Below are 18,341 nucleotides of genomic sequence, written 5' to 3' on the forward strand. Positions count from 1 at the left end.
TAACTCAGGATCAGTAATGTATTGTATGTACACAGTGAATATACCAGCAGAATAGTGAGTGCAGCTCTGGAGTATAATACAGGATGTAACTCAGGATCAGTAATGTATGTACACAGTGAATATACCAGCAGAATAGTGAGTGCAGCTCTGGAGTATAATACAGGATGTAACTCAGGATCAGTAATGTAATGTATGTACATAGTGACTGCACCAGCAGAATAGTGAGTGCAGCTCTGGAGTATAATACAGGATGTAACTCAGGATCAGTAATGTAATGTCTGTACACAGTGACTGCACCAGCAGAATAGTGAGTGCAGCTCTGGAGTATAATACAGGAGGTAACTCAGGTTCAGTACAGGATCAGTAATATAATGTATGTACACAGTGACTGCACCAGCAGAATAGTGAGTGCAGCTCTGGAGTATAATACAGGATGTAACTCAGGATCAGTAATGTAATGTATGTACACAGTGACTCCACCAGCAGAATAGTGAGTGCAGCTCTGGAGTATAATACAGGATGTAACTCAGGATCAGGAATGTATGTACACAGTGACTGCACCAGCAGAATAGTGAGTGCAGCTCTGGAATATCTCAATAGTGTGGTCTGTCAGTAAAGAAAATTATTAAAAACAAATAAAATACCAGTCCATCTCATTTTCATGAAGTTCCACTAGAAGCCATTACATATGAGAGACTGTCTTGTGGGTTTAGATGGCCTTGAACTTGTGGAATTCAGTGCTTAATAATCAGGCTTTCATGCGTATGACTAATCCCTAGAGAACTGATCAAACACCATCATCACATGCCCTAGGGGCTCAGTTGTGCAAGATTAACCCAAAGGAGACAAAGATTTTATTGTGCAGCTGATCTTTTGATACACCCACTTTGTGCCTTCACATCTGAGAGCAACATCTCGCTCCCCATCTGATGCCCTGCTGTCTATAGCAGGCAAAGACTGACCTAACAGATTCACACATTCACATACAACTAACATACAACTACGATCACACCGCCCCCTATGTACAAGAATATAACTACTATAATACTGCTCCTATGTACAAGAATATAACTACTATAATACAGCCCCTATGTACAAGAATATAACTACTATAATACTGCCCCCTATGTACAAGAATATAACTACTATAATACTGCTCCTATGTACAAGAATATAACTACTATAATACTGCTCCTATGTACAAGAATATAACTACTATAATACTGCTCCCTATGTGCAAGAATATAACTACTATAATACTGCCCACCATGTACAAGAATATAACTAATATAATACTGCCCCCTATGTACAAGAATATAACTACTATAATACTGCCCCCTATGTACAAGAATATAACTACTATAATACTGCCCACCATGTACAAGAATATAACTACTATAATACAGCCCCTATGTGCAAGAATATAACTACTATAATACTGCCCCCTATGTACAAGAATATAACTACTATAATACTGCTCCTATGTACAAGAATATAACTACTATAATACTGCTCCTATGTACAAGAATATAACTACTATAATACTGCTCCTATGTACAAGAATACAACTACTATAATACTGCTCCTATGTACAAGAATATAACTACTATAATACTGCTCCTATGTACAAGAATATAACTACTATAATTCTGGCCCCTATGTACAAGAATATAACTACTATAATACTGCCCCTATGTACAAAAATATAACTACTATAATACTGCTCCTATGTACAAGAATATAACTACTATAATTCTGGCCCCTATGTACAAGAATATAACTACTATAATACTGCCCCTATGTACAAAAATATATCTACTATAATACTGCTCCTATGTACAAGAATATAACTACTATAATACTGCTCCCTATGTACAAGAATATAACTACTATAATACTGCCCCCTATGTATAAGAATATAACTAATATAATACTGCCCCCTATGTACAAGAATATAACTACTATAATACTGCCCCCTATGTATAAGAATATAACTACTATAATACTGCCCCCTATGTACAAGAATATAACTACTATAATACTGCTTGGAGAACAGGAGAAGTCCCAGAAGACTGGAGAAGAGCAAATGTTGTTCCTATCTTCAAAAAGGGGAAGAAGGTGGACCCAGGGAACTATAGGCCGGTGAGTCTGACTTCTATACCAGGAAAGATCTTTGAACAAATTATTAAACAACATGTATGTAAGTACATGGATAAGAATGAAGTGATTAACCAGAGTCAGCATGGGTTTGTAACTAACAAGTCATGTCAGACTAACTTAATTTCCTTCTATGACAGAATCACTGACTGGGTGGATCAGGGAAATGCTGTAGATATAGTATATCTTGACTTCAGCAAAGCATTTGACAAAGTATCTCACACCATCCTTATTGAAAAAATGACCAAGTATGCAATGGACCAGGCAACTGTTAGGTGGATTCATAACTGGCTTAGTGATCGGACTCAAAGGGTGGTTGTAAATGGCTTCACATCCAGCTGGATGAATGTCTCAAGTGGGGTACCACAGGGCTCCGTCCTGGGACCTGTATTGTTCAACATCTTTATCAATGATTTAGATGAGGGAATTGAGGGTAAACTGATTAAATTTGCTGATGACACAAAGCTAGGAGGGATAGCTAATACTAGAGAAGAGAGAGAGAGGATTCAAAAAGACCTAAATAAACTGGAGCAGTGGGCAGCAACCAACAGAATGGTTTTTAACAGGGAAAAATGCAAAGTACTACATCTGGGCAATAAAAATGAAAAAAGCATATACAGAATGGGAGGAATAGAGCTAAGCAACAGTACATGTGAAAAAGACTTAGGTATACTAATAGATCATAGACTGAACATGAGTCAACAGTGTGATGCAGCAGCAAAAAAGGCAAATACAATTCTGGGATGTATTAACAGAAGCATACAGTCTAGATCACGTGAAGTCATTATCGGTCTTTACTCCTCTTTGGTCAGACCTCATCTGGAATACTGTGTACAGTTTTGGGCACCACATTTTAAAAAAGACATAGACAAACTGGAGCAAGTTCAGAGAAGAGCGACCAGAATGGTGACTGGTCTGCAAACCATGTCCTATGAGGAACAGTTGCAGGATTTGGGAATGTTTAGCTTGCAAAAAAGAAGACTGAGAGGAGACTTAATAGCTGTCTACAAATATGTCAAGGGCTGTCACATTGTAGAAGGATCATCTTTATTCTCATTAGCACAAGGAAAGACTAGAAGCAATGGGATGAAACTAAATGGGAGGAGACACAGATTAGATATTAGAAAAAACTTTTTGACAGTTAGGGTGATTAATGAGTGGAACAGGCTGCCACGAGAGGTGGCGAGTTCCCCTTCAATGGACGTCTTCAAACAGAGGCTGGACAGACATCTGTCTGAGATGATCTAGTGAATCCTGCTTTGAGCAGGGGGTTGGACCAGATGACCCAGGAGGTCCCTTCCAACTCTACCATTCTATGATTCTATGCTCCTATGTACAAGAATATAACTACTATAATACTGCCCCCTATGTACAAGAATATAACTACTATAATACTGCCCCTATGTACAAGAATATAACTACTATAATACTACACCGTATGTACAAGAATATAACTACTATAATACTGCCCCCTATGTACAAGAATATAACTACTATAATACTGCCCCTATGTACAAGAATATAACTACTATAATACTGCTCCTATGTACAAGAATATAACTACTATAATACTGCTCCTGTGTACAAGAATATAACTACTATAATATATTCCTGTACATAGGGGGTAGTATTATAGTAGTTATATTCCTGTACATAGGGGGTAGTAACTACTATAATACTGCTCCTACGTACAAGAATATAACTACTATAATACTGCCCCCTATGTACAAGAATATAACTACTATAACACTGCCCCCTATGTACAAGAATATAACTACTATAATACTGCCCCTATGTACAGGAATATAACTACTATAATACTGCTGCCATGTATAACAATATAACTAGTGACGCCCCCAGCAGAATAGTGAGTGCAGCTCTGGAGTATAATACAGGATGTAACTCAGGATCAGTAATGTATTGTATGTACACAGTGAATATACCAGCAGAATAGTGAGTGCAGCTCTGGAGTATAATACAGGATGTAACTCCGGATCAGTAATGTATGTACACAGTGAATATACCAGCAGAATAGTGAGTGCAGCTCTGGAGTATAATACAGGATATAACTCAGGATCAGTAATGTAATGTATGTACACAGTGACTGCACCAGCAGAATAGTGAGTGCAGCTCTGGAGTATAATACAGGAGGTAACTCAGGATCAGTAATGTAATGTATGTACATAGTGACTGCACCAGCAGAATAGTGAGTGCAGCTCTGGAGTATAATACAGGATGTAACTCAGGATCAGTAATGTAATGTCTGTACACAGTGACTGCACCAGCAGAATAGTGAGTGCAGCTCTGGAGTATAATACAGGAGGTAACTCAGGTTCAGTACAGGATCAGTAATATAATGTATGTACACAGTGACTGCACCAGCAGAATAGTGAGTGCAGCTCTGGAGTATAATACAGGATGTAACTCAGGATCATTAATGTAATGTATGTACACAGTGACTGCACCAGCAGAATAGTGAGTGCTGCTCTGGAGTATAATACAGGAGGTAACTCAGGATCAGTAATGTAATGTATGTACACAGTGACTGCACCAGCAGAATAGTGAGTGCAGCTCTGGAGTATAATACAGGATGTAACTCAGGATCAGTACAGGATCAGTAATGTAATGTATGTACACAGTGACTGCACCAGCAGAATAGTGAGTGCAGCTCTGGAGTATAATACAGGAGGTAACTCCGGATCAGTAATGAATGTACACAGTGACTGCACCAGCAGAATAGTGAGTGCAGCTCTGGAGCATAAATCAGGATGTAACTCAGGATCAGTAATGTAATGTACGTACACAGTGACTGCACCAGCAGAATAGTGAGTGCAGCTCTGGAGTATAATACAGGATGTAACTCAGGATCAGGAATGTATGTACACAGTGACTGCACCAGCAGAATAGTGAGTGCAGCTCTGGAATATCTCAATAGTGTGGTCTGTCAGTAAAGAAAATTATTAAAAACAAATAAAATACCAGTCCATCTTATTTTCATGAAGTTCCACTAGAAGCCATTACATATGAGAGACTGTCTTGTGGGTTTAGATGGCCTTGAACTTGTGGAATTCAGTGCTTAATAATCAGGCTTTCATGCGTATGACTAATCCCTAGAGAACTGATCAAACACCATCATCACTTGCCCTAGGGGCTCAGTTGTGCAAGATTAACCCAAAGGAGACAAAGATTTTATTGTGCAGCTGATCTTTTGATACACCCACTTTGTGCCTTCACATCTGAGAGCAACATCTCGCTCCCCATCTGATGCCCTGCTGTCTATAGCAGGCAAAGACTGACCTAACAGATTCACACATTCACATACAACTAACATACAACTACGATCACACCGCCCCCTATGTACAAGAATATAACTACTATAATACTGCTCCTATGTACAAGAATATAACTACTATAATACAGCCCCTATGTACAAGAATATAACTACTATAATACTGCCCCCTATGTACAAGAATATAACTACTATAATACTGCTCCTATGTACAAGAATATAACTACTATAATACTGCTCCTATGTACAAGAATATAACTACTATAATACTGCTCCCTATGTGCAAGAATATAACTACTATAATACTGCCCCCTATGTACAAGAATATAACTACTATAATACTGCCCACCATGTACAAGAATATAACTACTATAATACTGCCCCCTATGTATAAGAATATAACTACTATAATACTGCCCCCTATGTACAAGAATATAACTACTATAATACTGCCCCCTATGTACAAGAATATAACTACTATAATACTGCCCACCATGTACAAGAATATAACTACTATAATACAGCCCACCATGTACAAGAATATAACTAATATAATACTGCCCCCTATGTACAAGAATATAACTACTATAATACTGCCCCCTATGTATAAGAATATAACTACTATAATACTGCCCCCTATGTACAAGAATATAACTACTATAATACTGCCCACCATGTACAAGAATATAACTACTATAATACAGCCCCTATGTGCAAGAATATAACTACTATAATACTGCCCCCTATGTACAAGAATATAACTACTATAATACTGCTCCTATGTACAAGAATATAACTACTATAATACTGCTCCTATGTACAAGAATATAACTACTATAATACTGCTCCTATGTACAAGAATATAACTACTATAATACTGCTCCTATGTACAAGAATATAACTACTATAATACTGCTCCTATGTACAAGAATATAACTACTATAATACTGCTCCTATGTACAAGAATATAACTACTATAATACTGCTCCTATGTACAAGAATATAACTACTATAATTCTGGCCCCTATGTACAAGAATATAACTACTATAATTCTGGCCCCTATGTACAAGAATATAACTACTATAATACTGCCCCTATGTACAAAAATATATCTACTATAATACTGCTCCTATGTACAAGAATATAACTACTATAATACTGCTCCCTATGTACAAGAATATAACTACTATAATACTGCTTGGAGAACAGGAGAAGTCCCAGAAGACTGGAGAAGAGCAAATGTTGTTCCTATCTTCAAAAAGGGGAAGAAGGTGGACCCAGGGAACTATAGGCCGGTGAGTCTGACTTCTATACCAGGAAAGATCTTTGAACAAATTATTAAACAACATGTATGTAAGTACATGGATAAGAATGAAGTGATTAACCAGAGTCAGCATGGGTTTGTAACTAACAAGTCATGTCAGACTAACTTAATTTCCTTCTATGACAGAATCACTGACTGGGTGGATCAGGGAAATGCTGTAGATATAGTATATCTTGACTTCAGCAAAGCATTTGACAAAGTATCTCACACCATCCTTATTGAAAAAATGACCAAGTATGCAATGGACCAGGCAACTGTTAGGTGGATTCATAACTGGCTTAGTGATCGGACTCAAAGGGTGGTTGTAAATGGCTTCACATCCAGCTGGATGAATGTCTCAAGTGGGGTACCACAGGGCTCCGTCCTGGGACCTGTATTGTTCAACATCTTTATCAATGATTTAGATGAGGGAATTGAGGGTAAACTGATTAAATTTGCTGATGACACAAAGCTAGGAGGGATAGCTAATACTAGAGAAGAGAGAGAGAGGATTCAAAAAGACCTAAATAAACTGGAGCAGTGGGCAGCAACCAACAGAATGGTTTTTAACAGGGAAAAATGCAAAGTACTACATCTGGGCAATAAAAATGAAAAAAGCATATACAGAATGGGAGGAATAGAGCTAAGCAACAGTACATGTGAAAAAGACTTAGGTATACTAATAGATCATAGACTGAACATGAGTCAACAGTGTGATGCAGCAGCAAAAAAGGCAAATACAATTCTGGGATGTATTAACAGAAGCATACAGTCTAGATCACGTGAAGTCATTATCGGTCTTTACTCCTCTTTGGTCAGACCTCATCTGGAATACTGTGTACAGTTTTGGGCACCACATTTTAAAAAAGACATAGACAAACTGGAGCAAGTTCAGAGAAGAGCGACCAGAATGGTGACTGGTCTGCAAACCATGTCCTATGAGGAACAGTTGCAGGATTTGGGAATGTTTAGCTTGCAAAAAAGAAGACTGAGAGGAGACTTAATAGCTGTCTACAAATATGTCAAGGGCTGTCACATTGTAGAAGGATCATCTTTATTCTCATTAGCACAAGGAAAGACTAGAAGCAATGGGATGAAACTAAATGGGAGGAGACACAGATTAGATATTAGAAAAAACTTTTTGACAGTTAGGGTGATTAATGAGTGGAACAGGCTGCCACGAGAGGTGGCGAGTTCCCCTTCAATGGACGTCTTCAAACAGAGGCTGGACAGACATCTGTCTGAGATGATCTAGTGAATCCTGCTTTGAGCAGGGGGTTGGACCAGATGACCCAGGAGGTCCCTTCCAACTCTACCATTCTATGATTCTATGCTCCTATGTACAAGAATATAACTACTATAATACTGCCCCCTATGTACAAGAATATAACTACTATAATACTGCCCCTATGTACAAGAATATAACTACTATAATACTGCCCCTATGTACAAGAATATAACTACTATAATACTACACCGTATGTACAAGAATATAACTACTATAATACTGCCCCCTATGTACAAGAATATAACTACTATAATACTGCCCCTATGTACAAGAATATAACTACTATAATACTGCTCCTATGTACAAGAATATAACTACTATAATACTGCCCCTATGTACAAGAATATAACTACTATAATACTGCTCCTGTGTACAAGAATATAACTACTATAATACTGCTCCTGTGTACAAGAATATAACTACTATAATATATTCCTGTACATAGGGGGTAGTATTATAGTAGTTATATTCCTGTACATAGGGGGTAGTAACTACTATAATACTGCTCCTACGTACAAGAATATAACTACTATAATACTGCCCCTATGTACAAGAATATAACTACTATAATACTGCCCCCTATGTACAAGAATATAACTACTATAACACTGCCCCCTATGTACAAGAATATAACTACTATAATACTGCCCCTATGTACAGGAATATAACTACTATAATACTGCTGCCATGTATAACAATATAACTAGTGACGCCCCCAGCAGAATAGTGAGTGCAGCTCTGGAGAATAGTAGGCTGGAAATCAGGCTGCACACAGGATAGATTCGGCCTCATGGTTATGATAATGTATTTCACATTTTCTTTGTTGGTAAGTGTCTGCACAGATCTGCCTCTTATCCTGTGAACGAAGATTATCATTGCTCGGTACACACAAAAAATTAGCCGGCATAATAAGCGCATTGATAAGAGATTATCCTCGCACATTATAAGTCTTTGCTACAGTCCAATTGTTCTTGACAATCTAACGACAGTTACACAATCCCGGAGCTTGACCTGTGCCAAGTGCCAGTGAATACCGGTAAGATGAAGCCGGCAGATAGAGAATTCTGCAAAGGGGATTAATTCTGCTACCAGGACCCTTGGTGGAATTCCAGCATTCTTACATTTCAGGGTCTCTTGTGTAAACTACCTGCAGGAATACGCTCCTTTCATCTCGCTGTTGTACAGATCTTCTGTACATGTTCACTGAGGCCGAGAGACAAGGAGAGGGGAAAAAAAAAAAGAAGGATGCACATTATTCCTATCCAAATACTTTGTGACATCAAACCAAATGCTGAATCTTTTCATGGCGGAGGTGGGCGAAACCCTCCGCTCACAGAGACCACACAGAAACCGATGGCAAAACGCAAAATTTGCCTAAAACCCATGGATGCATCTTGTTTACACAAACCTATAAAACCGCCATGTAATGGCCAGAGAAAGCCCAGCTCTCTACAGCTAGGTCTTCGGCTCCTTGCCACATGTTGGCATGCAAACTTGATGTTTTTGGGCATTGTGCATACTCCATGGCATGCACACCCCTGCTCTCTGGATGGCCAAGCCCTCTGGGGGCCAAACTTCTGCCCAAGCCGCCCCCACCCTCCCAGGGGCCAAACTTCTGCCCAAGCTCCCCCCTCCCCATGGGGGCCAAACTTCTGCCCAAGCCCCCCACCAGGTAAAGTGACCCCATCTTCACAAGAAGAGGGTTGGATCATTATTTGCAATCAGTTTCTTCTAGAAATAGGCAAGGAAGCCGACACTCGCTCCTTTCTTCTCCAACTCCCTCCTGCCGAGCCACAGGGAGATCTCTGCACCAATAAAACCAATTATCTCCCAAGATGACAAAGCATCAGACATGATAACCTCTCACATGCCCTCAATGCTGTAAGGCTGGAGGACCACTTCAAGTCAATCCGCAATTGGAACAAAAAAACAAAAAAAAAACCACAACTCTCCACCTACCTGCAACATTCACTTTTTCTCCGGCAGCCATACTGGGCATCGCAGTGGTGGTACCATTGGTAGAATTGGATCCGGTGCTGTTCACAACCAGTGTATCCACTTTAGACTCCAACTTGCCGATACGCTGCAAGATGTTATCCAGGAGAACGGCCAGCGTCTTCTTTAGGTCTTAAAAGTAAGAAATCGGACAAGGTTACAAAAAATCTTGGTTTTCTTACATAACATAGAAACAATATACATCTCCGGATCAGCAGTGCCGCGTTTCCCCATGAGTTCTCTTCGAATACTATGAACTTGTGGATTCTGGAGAACCATCATATAAATGGATATTTTCCATGTCAGTTAAGAATATCTGAAAAAACATCATTCTGCACAGCAGAGAAAAGAGGCGCCGCTTATCTCATCCTGCAGAAGAGGTCGCAGACTGCTTTTATAGGAGGTCCTTCTCACCCAACTCAACCAGCGATGGAAATTAAGAGGTCATTTAGCAGTTTCCACCGCTGAACTGCTGCAGAACCTCTTAACATTACTCCCCCCCCCCCCCCCCCACCCCAACGCTATGTAAAAATCTCAACCTGCAGCTCACCTGCAGAACCTCGTAACATGCCCTGCCCAAACAAAGGCCAAACCTCGAAACATGCTCACCACCCCCGCACCCTGAGCTGCTGCAGAACCTCGCACATGCACCCCCCCCCGAACTGCAGCAAAATCTTGTTACAAGCACCCCCAAACCACCTCCTGCAACCCAAGCTGCTGCAGACGCTCAGAACTTGCCCAACTCGAGCGGAGTCAAAATCTCACAACGTGCCCCCCACACTGCTGCCGAATCTCGTAACGTGCACCCCCGCACCCAGAGCTGTTGTAGAACCTTAAACTTGCCACGTATGTAAAAAAGAGAAAAGCAGAACACTATAAAATTAGTAAATTACTAAAAAACAAAACCATTTATCTGTTCCGCTCTCTCAAATAACGACGCTGCTGGCAAAAAATAAAAAACACAACCCAGCAGTCGAGTCCGTGCACGCCTGTAATTAAATCATTAGCAACCTAGAATTATTTTCTTCGGGTGATAATCCTCCAGTGTAACACACAAGGGATGCATTTGTTCATCTGCTAAATATTTATAATTGCCAGTTTAAATTAACCCCGTAAACAGGTGGCCTCGATAACGCTTGCACCGGTTATTTTGTGTGTACTCTTATGGGGGTGGGTGGATAGTTTTTAACAAAAAAAAATTAAAGTGTTATTCCCAAAATCACAATGTGGCCTTATAATATTCTACATACATAGTTACTTATTTGTACTAATGCAATTCATTGTTAAATCTGCCCATATTTGAACACATTATCTAAGGCTGCCCCCCCCCCCCAGATGCCAAACTATATTTGATACCTGCTGCTGACAGATCAGTGATTTCAAACTACAAATTCTGCTCCATTAATGCTTATAGCAGAAGATAGTCCTCTGCCATATGCATCAACACAGCAGCATTTGAAGTTGAAGTAGTGCATCACTGATCTGTCAGCAGAAGGCAGAAAACACAGCTCAGCCCGACATGCATCAGCTCTGCTAAGCCTAGTCACTACAAGCTGTGTTGCACAGACAAAGTGGCGTGCAGGACTGTTGCCCTCTGCTGAAAACCAGCTAACAAAGCAATGGTTTAAAAATCACACAGACCGCTATGCTGACGTAGATGGTTGATGATCAAATCAGGCTGACAAACTACTGCATGTGACAATACAGCGCACAGAAGAATAAAGCGTATTCTAAACATAGATTAGCTTGATGATGAGTCAAATATCTGTGTTGGATGCAGCTGAAATGAGAACAGTCTAGCAGAGCTTTCATCAGTCAGACAGCTCCAAGTCATCAAGTCACAGACACAGGGGCTGTGCTGGAGCATAAGTGAGGGAGGGTGGGCTCTGCAGCACTGATGTGGAGCAGGGTGCTGATGGGACATGCAGCTTCAGCAGTGTAAGAAATAGACTGACCATTCAGCTCTATGAAGATGAATGCACAGAGGGGAAGACGGAGATGAGGGAAAAAAAAAAAAAGAATTGTACAAGAAAGTATCAAAGCAGGCTTGGTCTGTAGATTTACAATGGGTATGCATTTACTGTGCTTTGTGAAAAACAATGATTATGGATATAACATCTTTAAAGAAAAACAAAGTAAAAAAAAAAAGAACACTAATTATAATAAATATATATATATATATTTTTTTTTTTTTTACAGTACAGACCAAAAGTTTGACGGACTCGTCCTGTTCATTTCTAAAATAACTTTGTTGCTCATACAGTACAGACCAAAAGTTTGGACACACCTTCTCATTTAAAGATTTTTCTGTATTTTCATGACTAATATTATATATATATATATATATATATATATATATATATATATATATATATATATATATATATATATATATATATATATATATATATATATATATATATATATATATATATATATATATATATATATATACATATACACACATATACACATATATACACGCACACACACATACATACACACACACACTTACACATATATAATTATCCACACACACATCATATATACATTTTATATCCATCTATCACATACACACCAACTGTATTATAGGGGTTAGGTTGCAAATAAATTTATAAATTTAAGAATATTGTTAATTTTTTTTATATTCATGATCAAAAATACGTGCATTTAGTGTAAACCGAATAAAGGCCTGATTGCTGTGCATTAGGTCAGAGACAACTCTGATAGTATTTGGCCGGTTTTGTACATTTCGGCCTCATGACCTGGATGTCACATCAGATCAGGAGGATTTGCACCCGTGTAAGTAGAGATGACGCGCCATCAATGACCATCGGTCACAGACATCTGGAGGACTAGTAATGACCCCACAGCTGACAAGCAATTGTAGGGTTTGCAGATTTATGAAATTTAGGGAAAAATATTTTTAAAAAAATCTAATCTAATGAAGGAACACTAATTTACACTCCCCACTAAGGACATTTTTGACCACGGACAGACCCCTTTTAGATGGCGCACTACTCCCCTAACACAGTCTAAAACCAGGGCACAAGAAATCTTCTGAAATTGCTGATTTCTGGGAACTTGTGGGCAAGTCTGATTCTTCCAGGAGTCCGGGAAGCCTTTCCCTATTGCTGCGGGACTAATTAATATGGTAGAGTGAGGATAAAATGCAGCTGTGACCAGCAGACCTCTGAGACCCTTGGTCCCAGGCTGCCGCCGCAGGGTGGGCAGAGTTACCAGCCTCTGCCCGCACACTCCACTCGCTGGGCAGGAGCGCAGACATCAGGAGACTCTATGGGATGGTGGACATCCACGACCACGTCAGATACTTCTCAGCAGTCCCTGGACTGTCTCACTGATTGGATTGCTACAATTTACAACAAAAGACCGGCTTTTCAGGAATTTAGGGGTAAATTGGGGTCTTAAAAAGGTATGAACACTTTTGCAGTCAATTTCTTTTTTTTTCCATTCAGCCCATGCATCAAATATAAAAAAATTAAGTAACTCTGCAAAAGGTCTAAATAGAAGTAATCGTACGGTTTTGTTTATGCAGCTCCTATGCGAACTTATGCGTTTCCATGGTAACAGACAACAAGGCAGACCTGTGTAGTCTGGTATTAGTCCTATACTTAATGTATTTGACATAAATTTGGCAACAAAGGGACGAAAGTATGGCTGTGGCATAAAAGAGTATGCATGCTTTGTTTAATGTGTTACCATGGAGACGCATGGGTCTGTACAGAGCTGTGGATCCAAAACGGTAAGTGGCTGTGCCTTTAGGGTGCCACCTAGCAGCCAGAACTTTGTGCTTGCCTATTACAATATTCCCCAACCTGTAGGCCTCTAGCTGGGGGTAAACTACAACTACTGGCAACAGGGCATGCTGAGAGTTGTTGTAGAGGAGGCTGTAGACCACTAAGAAAGCGAAGAGTCAACATGAAAAGGGCTGCTTAATTTTTTTTAGCGTCACACGTCCTTAGAATAAAGTAGCAAAATAAAATGTAAAAAAAATGGATTAGTACATATATTTAAGCAGTGAAGTAGCGCAGCTGAGGTTGTGCTGGTGAAACTGGCTGCACAATCCTAATTCATGACTTGCTCTTCTGGAGCAGCTTCAAGACAAATAAATCAAAAAAAAAAAAAAAAAAAAGAGTTGGAGCAGCGCGAGATGTTTTTGCCAACAGCACCACCGAAAAATAGGAAGGAGAAGGCGCAGAGACCAACTCCTGGGCTGCTGACCAAGGCGTGGGATCCAGCAGCAGATCTACTCTAATAAACCCCCGTGACTAAGATACACAGACCCCAAACACTACCAGATAGTAACACCCCACACTGCAGAGAGTATAAAGAACAGACCGTGATCCACACACTGTGCGAGAGCAAAGGAAAATACTACAACTATGATACATTCCTGTACATAGGGGCAGTATTATAGTAGTGATATTCTTGTACATAGGGGCAGTATTATAGTAGTTATATTCTAGTACATAGGGGGCAGTATTATAGTAGTTATATTCTTGTACATAGGAGCAGTATTATAGTAGCTATATTCTTGTACACCATAATTACAATAATACTAATTCTGTGCATATTATACAGTACAGACCAAAACTTTGGACACACCTTCTCATTTAAAGATTTTTCTGTATTTTCATGACTATGAAAATTGTACATTCACACTGAAGGCATCAAAACTATGAATTAACACATGTGGAATTATATACTTAACAAAAAAGTGTGAAACAACTGAAAATATGTCTTATATTCTAGGTTCTTCAAAGTAGCCACCTTTTGCTTTGATGACTGCTTTGCACACTCTTGGCATTTTCTTGATGAGCTTCAAGAGGTAGTCACTGGAAATGGTCTTCCAACAATCTTGAAGGAGTTCCCAGAGATGCTTAGCACTTGTTGGCCCTTTTGCCTTCACTCTGCGGTCCAGCTCACGCCAAACCATCTCGATTGGGTTCAGGTCTGGTGACTGTGGAGGCCAGGTCATCTGGCGTAGCACCCCATCACTCTCCTTGGCCAAATAGCCCTTACACAGCCTGGAGGTGTGTTTGGGGTCATTGTCCTGTTGAAAAATAAATGATGGTCCAACTAAACGCAAACCGGATGGAATAGCATGCCGCTGCAAGATGCTGTGGTAGCCATGCTGGTTCAGTATGCCTTCAATTGTGAATAAATCCCCAACAGTGTCACCAGCAAAGCCCCCCCACACCATCACACCTCCTCCTCCATGCTTCACGGTGGGAACCAGGCATGTAGAGTCCATCCGTTCACCTTTTCTGTGTCGCACAAAGACACGGTGGTTGGAACCAAAGATCTCAAATTTGGACTCCACAGACCAAAGCACAGATTTCCACTGGTCTAATGTCCATTCCTTGTGTTCTTTAGCCCACACAAGTCTCTTCTGTTTGTTGCCTGTCCTTAGCAGTGGTTTCCTAGCAGCTATTTTACCATGAAGGCCTGCTGCACAAAGTCTCCTCTTAACAGTTGTTGTAGAGATTTGTCTGCTGCTAGAACTCTGTGTGGCATTGACCTGGTCTCTAATCTGAGCTGCTGTTAACCTGCGATTTCTGAGGCTGGTGACTCGGATAAACTTATCCTCAGAAGCAGAGGTGACTCTTGGTCTTCCTTTCCTGGGGCGGTCCTCATGTGAGCCAGTTTCTTTGTAGCGCTTGATGGTTTTTGCAACTGCACTTGGGGACACTTTCAAAGTTTGCCCAATTTTTCGCACTGACTGACCTTCATTTCTTAAAAGTAATGATGGCCACTCGTTTTTCTTTACTTAGAATTTGTATTATGGCAAGAAAAAAGCAGCTAACAGTCTATTCAGTAGGACTATCAGCTGTGTATCCACCAGACTTCTGCACAACACAACTGATGGTCCCAACCCCATTTATAAGGCAAGAAATCCCACTTATTAAACCTGACAGGGCACACCTGTGAAGTGAAGACCATTTCCGATGACTACCTCTTGAAACTCATCAAGAGAACGCCAAGAGTGTGCAAAGCAGTCATCAAAGCAAAAGGTGGCTACTTTGAAGAACCTAGAATATAAGACATATTTTCAGTTGTTTCACACTTTTTTGTTAAGTATATAATTCCACATGTGATAATTCATAGTTTTGATGCCTTCAATGTGAATGTACAATTTTCATAGTCATGAAAATACAGAAAAATCTTTAAATGAGAAGGTGTGTCCAAACTTTTGGTCTGTACTGTATATGTATGTATGCGTGTGTTTATGTGCATATATTACATACATACATACATACACACACAGCAGTGTACACTGTATGCCGCATTAGTCTTCTGTCATGTCATCACAACTATCTACCAACTGGCAAGAGCAAACTTTCTAACCAGAGAGAATAAATGCGCAGCCAAAAATCCTAGCGGAAAAAAAAACAAACAAAAAAACACAAGAACACATTTCTGCAGTGCTTTTGGCCAGATGCTCCAATCCATGATATAATTTGCACGGATTTTGGAAAAACTACAAAGAAATTGGATTCTAAACAAGGAAGAAGAACAAAAAGAAGCAACACGCTCATCTGTGAAGCAAAGCCTTAATAAAGTCATGTCATCCATTCCCTCAGGGCTAGACGTTTTTTTGCGCTTACCATATGCTGTCATGGTGCCGACATATGGGCCGTCTACTACGTTCTTATTTTCTTCTGCCAGAGCTTTGATATATCTTTTGCTGAGATCCAAAATCTGTTCGCGGAGCACGGTGCTGCTCTCGTGCGGAGCTCTCTGCTGAATTGTAAAATGCAGCAACATCATACCCCATATGAATCCAAAAGTCACCAGGAAGAAGCCGAGCTTCTGAGACGAAAGTTTCCAAGGCGTAAAGTAAGCCATGACCTTCCCAGCAACGATTTCAGTCAGTGCGTTATCTCAAAGGACACAGAAAAAGTAGATATCCATGGCAGAGGCGTTTATAAGAGTGCCCGGAGTGACCAAATCCTGCAGCTCAAAACCAGTAGTTTCAGCTTTGTGATGCTAGAAAAAAAGTGAAATAAATAACATGTTATCACGCTGTATGCAAAGTATAGGAGATAACAGCTCACACTAAAAAAACAAAAAAAAACCCAGTAATTCCTTGTTTAATTTCCGGAAGACTGACTGCAGCGGGAGCCTCCCCCCTCTGCCCTAGTGACAAATGATGACGAGAACTAGATTTCTAGTTTAATCATTAAGTTCTAGGTTTATGATTCCATGAATTTATTTTCAGCATGCTTGTATAGATCGAGGAGATAAATCTTATATCTCTGGAAATTTCCCTACAGTAAATTGTAAAAAAAAAAAAAAATAATAATACCGTGATGCAACCAGAGGCTCGAATACAGAACAACATTTTGCAAGTCTCTGTCATTTATTAAAGGAGATAATTGTTTTCCCAATCATCATCTTCTCGCTGCACTCCTTTAATACTGGCTCTATCCAGCTTCTGGTTTTTTTTTTTTTTAACTTGCTCCCATTCATTTAAAATGAAGCAACTTATTCAAATAGATTTTATAAAGAATATCTTATTCTTTTGTTTTTACAACTGCGCATGACAAGATAAAGATGGCAACTATTTGGAGAATGGGGGGCATCCAAACCCCCTTAGTGAGGAATACGCATTTAACATCAGGGAGAAGTCGAGGACATATTTAGGAGAGAGCGGGACTGCAGGATCAGACTACGCAAGGTTTGATTGTAGTCTGTTACCATGGAGATGACAAATCAAAAAAGGTTTTAAATATGAGATTTACATGTCCCACCCTTAAATATTGGAATCACAAAGTGCATCTGACCTCCTTTATCATCCCCAAAATTCATACAGACCCGAAGTCTATACATTTGTAAACAGAACTATAAATACTGATCCAAATTTTAGAAGTATAAAAACATATGGAAAACAATACTCTACATACAGACTCCGGCCCAGGCCATCCCAAAATACAAAGAAAAAAGAAAAAAAAACAAAACGACCAGACGCCCCTCTAAGATACGGACACAAAGCCAGACCGTCCACCCTAAGGTACTGACCTTAATCCAGACCTAGGTACAAACCCCAAACTGGACGGTAAAACAAAAGTTCAAAACCCAAATAAAGTAAAGTAGACCCCAGACATCTGCCTATCTCCTAACTTCACAGAGCCCAGACCACAAATGTAGATTGACTTTTTCATAGCTCCTGCTGAGCCCCGTTCACAACACAACTCGTGATGTTGGGTTATCAGGAGCGAGAAGGAGCACAGGATCCAGGAGTACGTGCTCCGGATGCAGCACCTGGAAGGAGTTCTTACTCTTT

At 39.8% G+C, this 18,341-nt stretch overlaps 1 protein-coding gene across 1 annotated transcript in view; it reads right to left on the bottom strand.

Moving 5' to 3' along the window:
- Positions 1–18,341, bottom strand: part of MGAT5 (alpha-1,6-mannosylglycoprotein 6-beta-N-acetylglucosaminyltransferase) — an 89,701-nt gene that overhangs the window by 46,226 nt on the left and 25,134 nt on the right. The window contains exons 2-3 of the mRNA XM_073647293.1: positions 16,663–17,044; positions 9,998–10,165 (exon numbers count right to left, since the gene is read on the bottom strand). Coding sequence (XP_073503394.1) covers positions 9,998–10,165; positions 16,663–16,903 — 409 coding nt within the window. The 5' untranslated portion in view covers positions 16,904–17,044. The remainder of the gene's footprint in view (positions 1–9,997; positions 10,166–16,662; positions 17,045–18,341) is intronic.

This window comes from Phyllobates terribilis, unplaced genomic scaffold, assembly GCF_046119375.1.
Source record: "Phyllobates terribilis strain yellow unplaced genomic scaffold, ASM4611937v1 Scaffold_9__5_contigs__length_417890890, whole genome shotgun sequence".
Lineage (NCBI taxonomy): Eukaryota > Metazoa > Chordata > Amphibia > Anura > Dendrobatidae > Phyllobates > Phyllobates terribilis.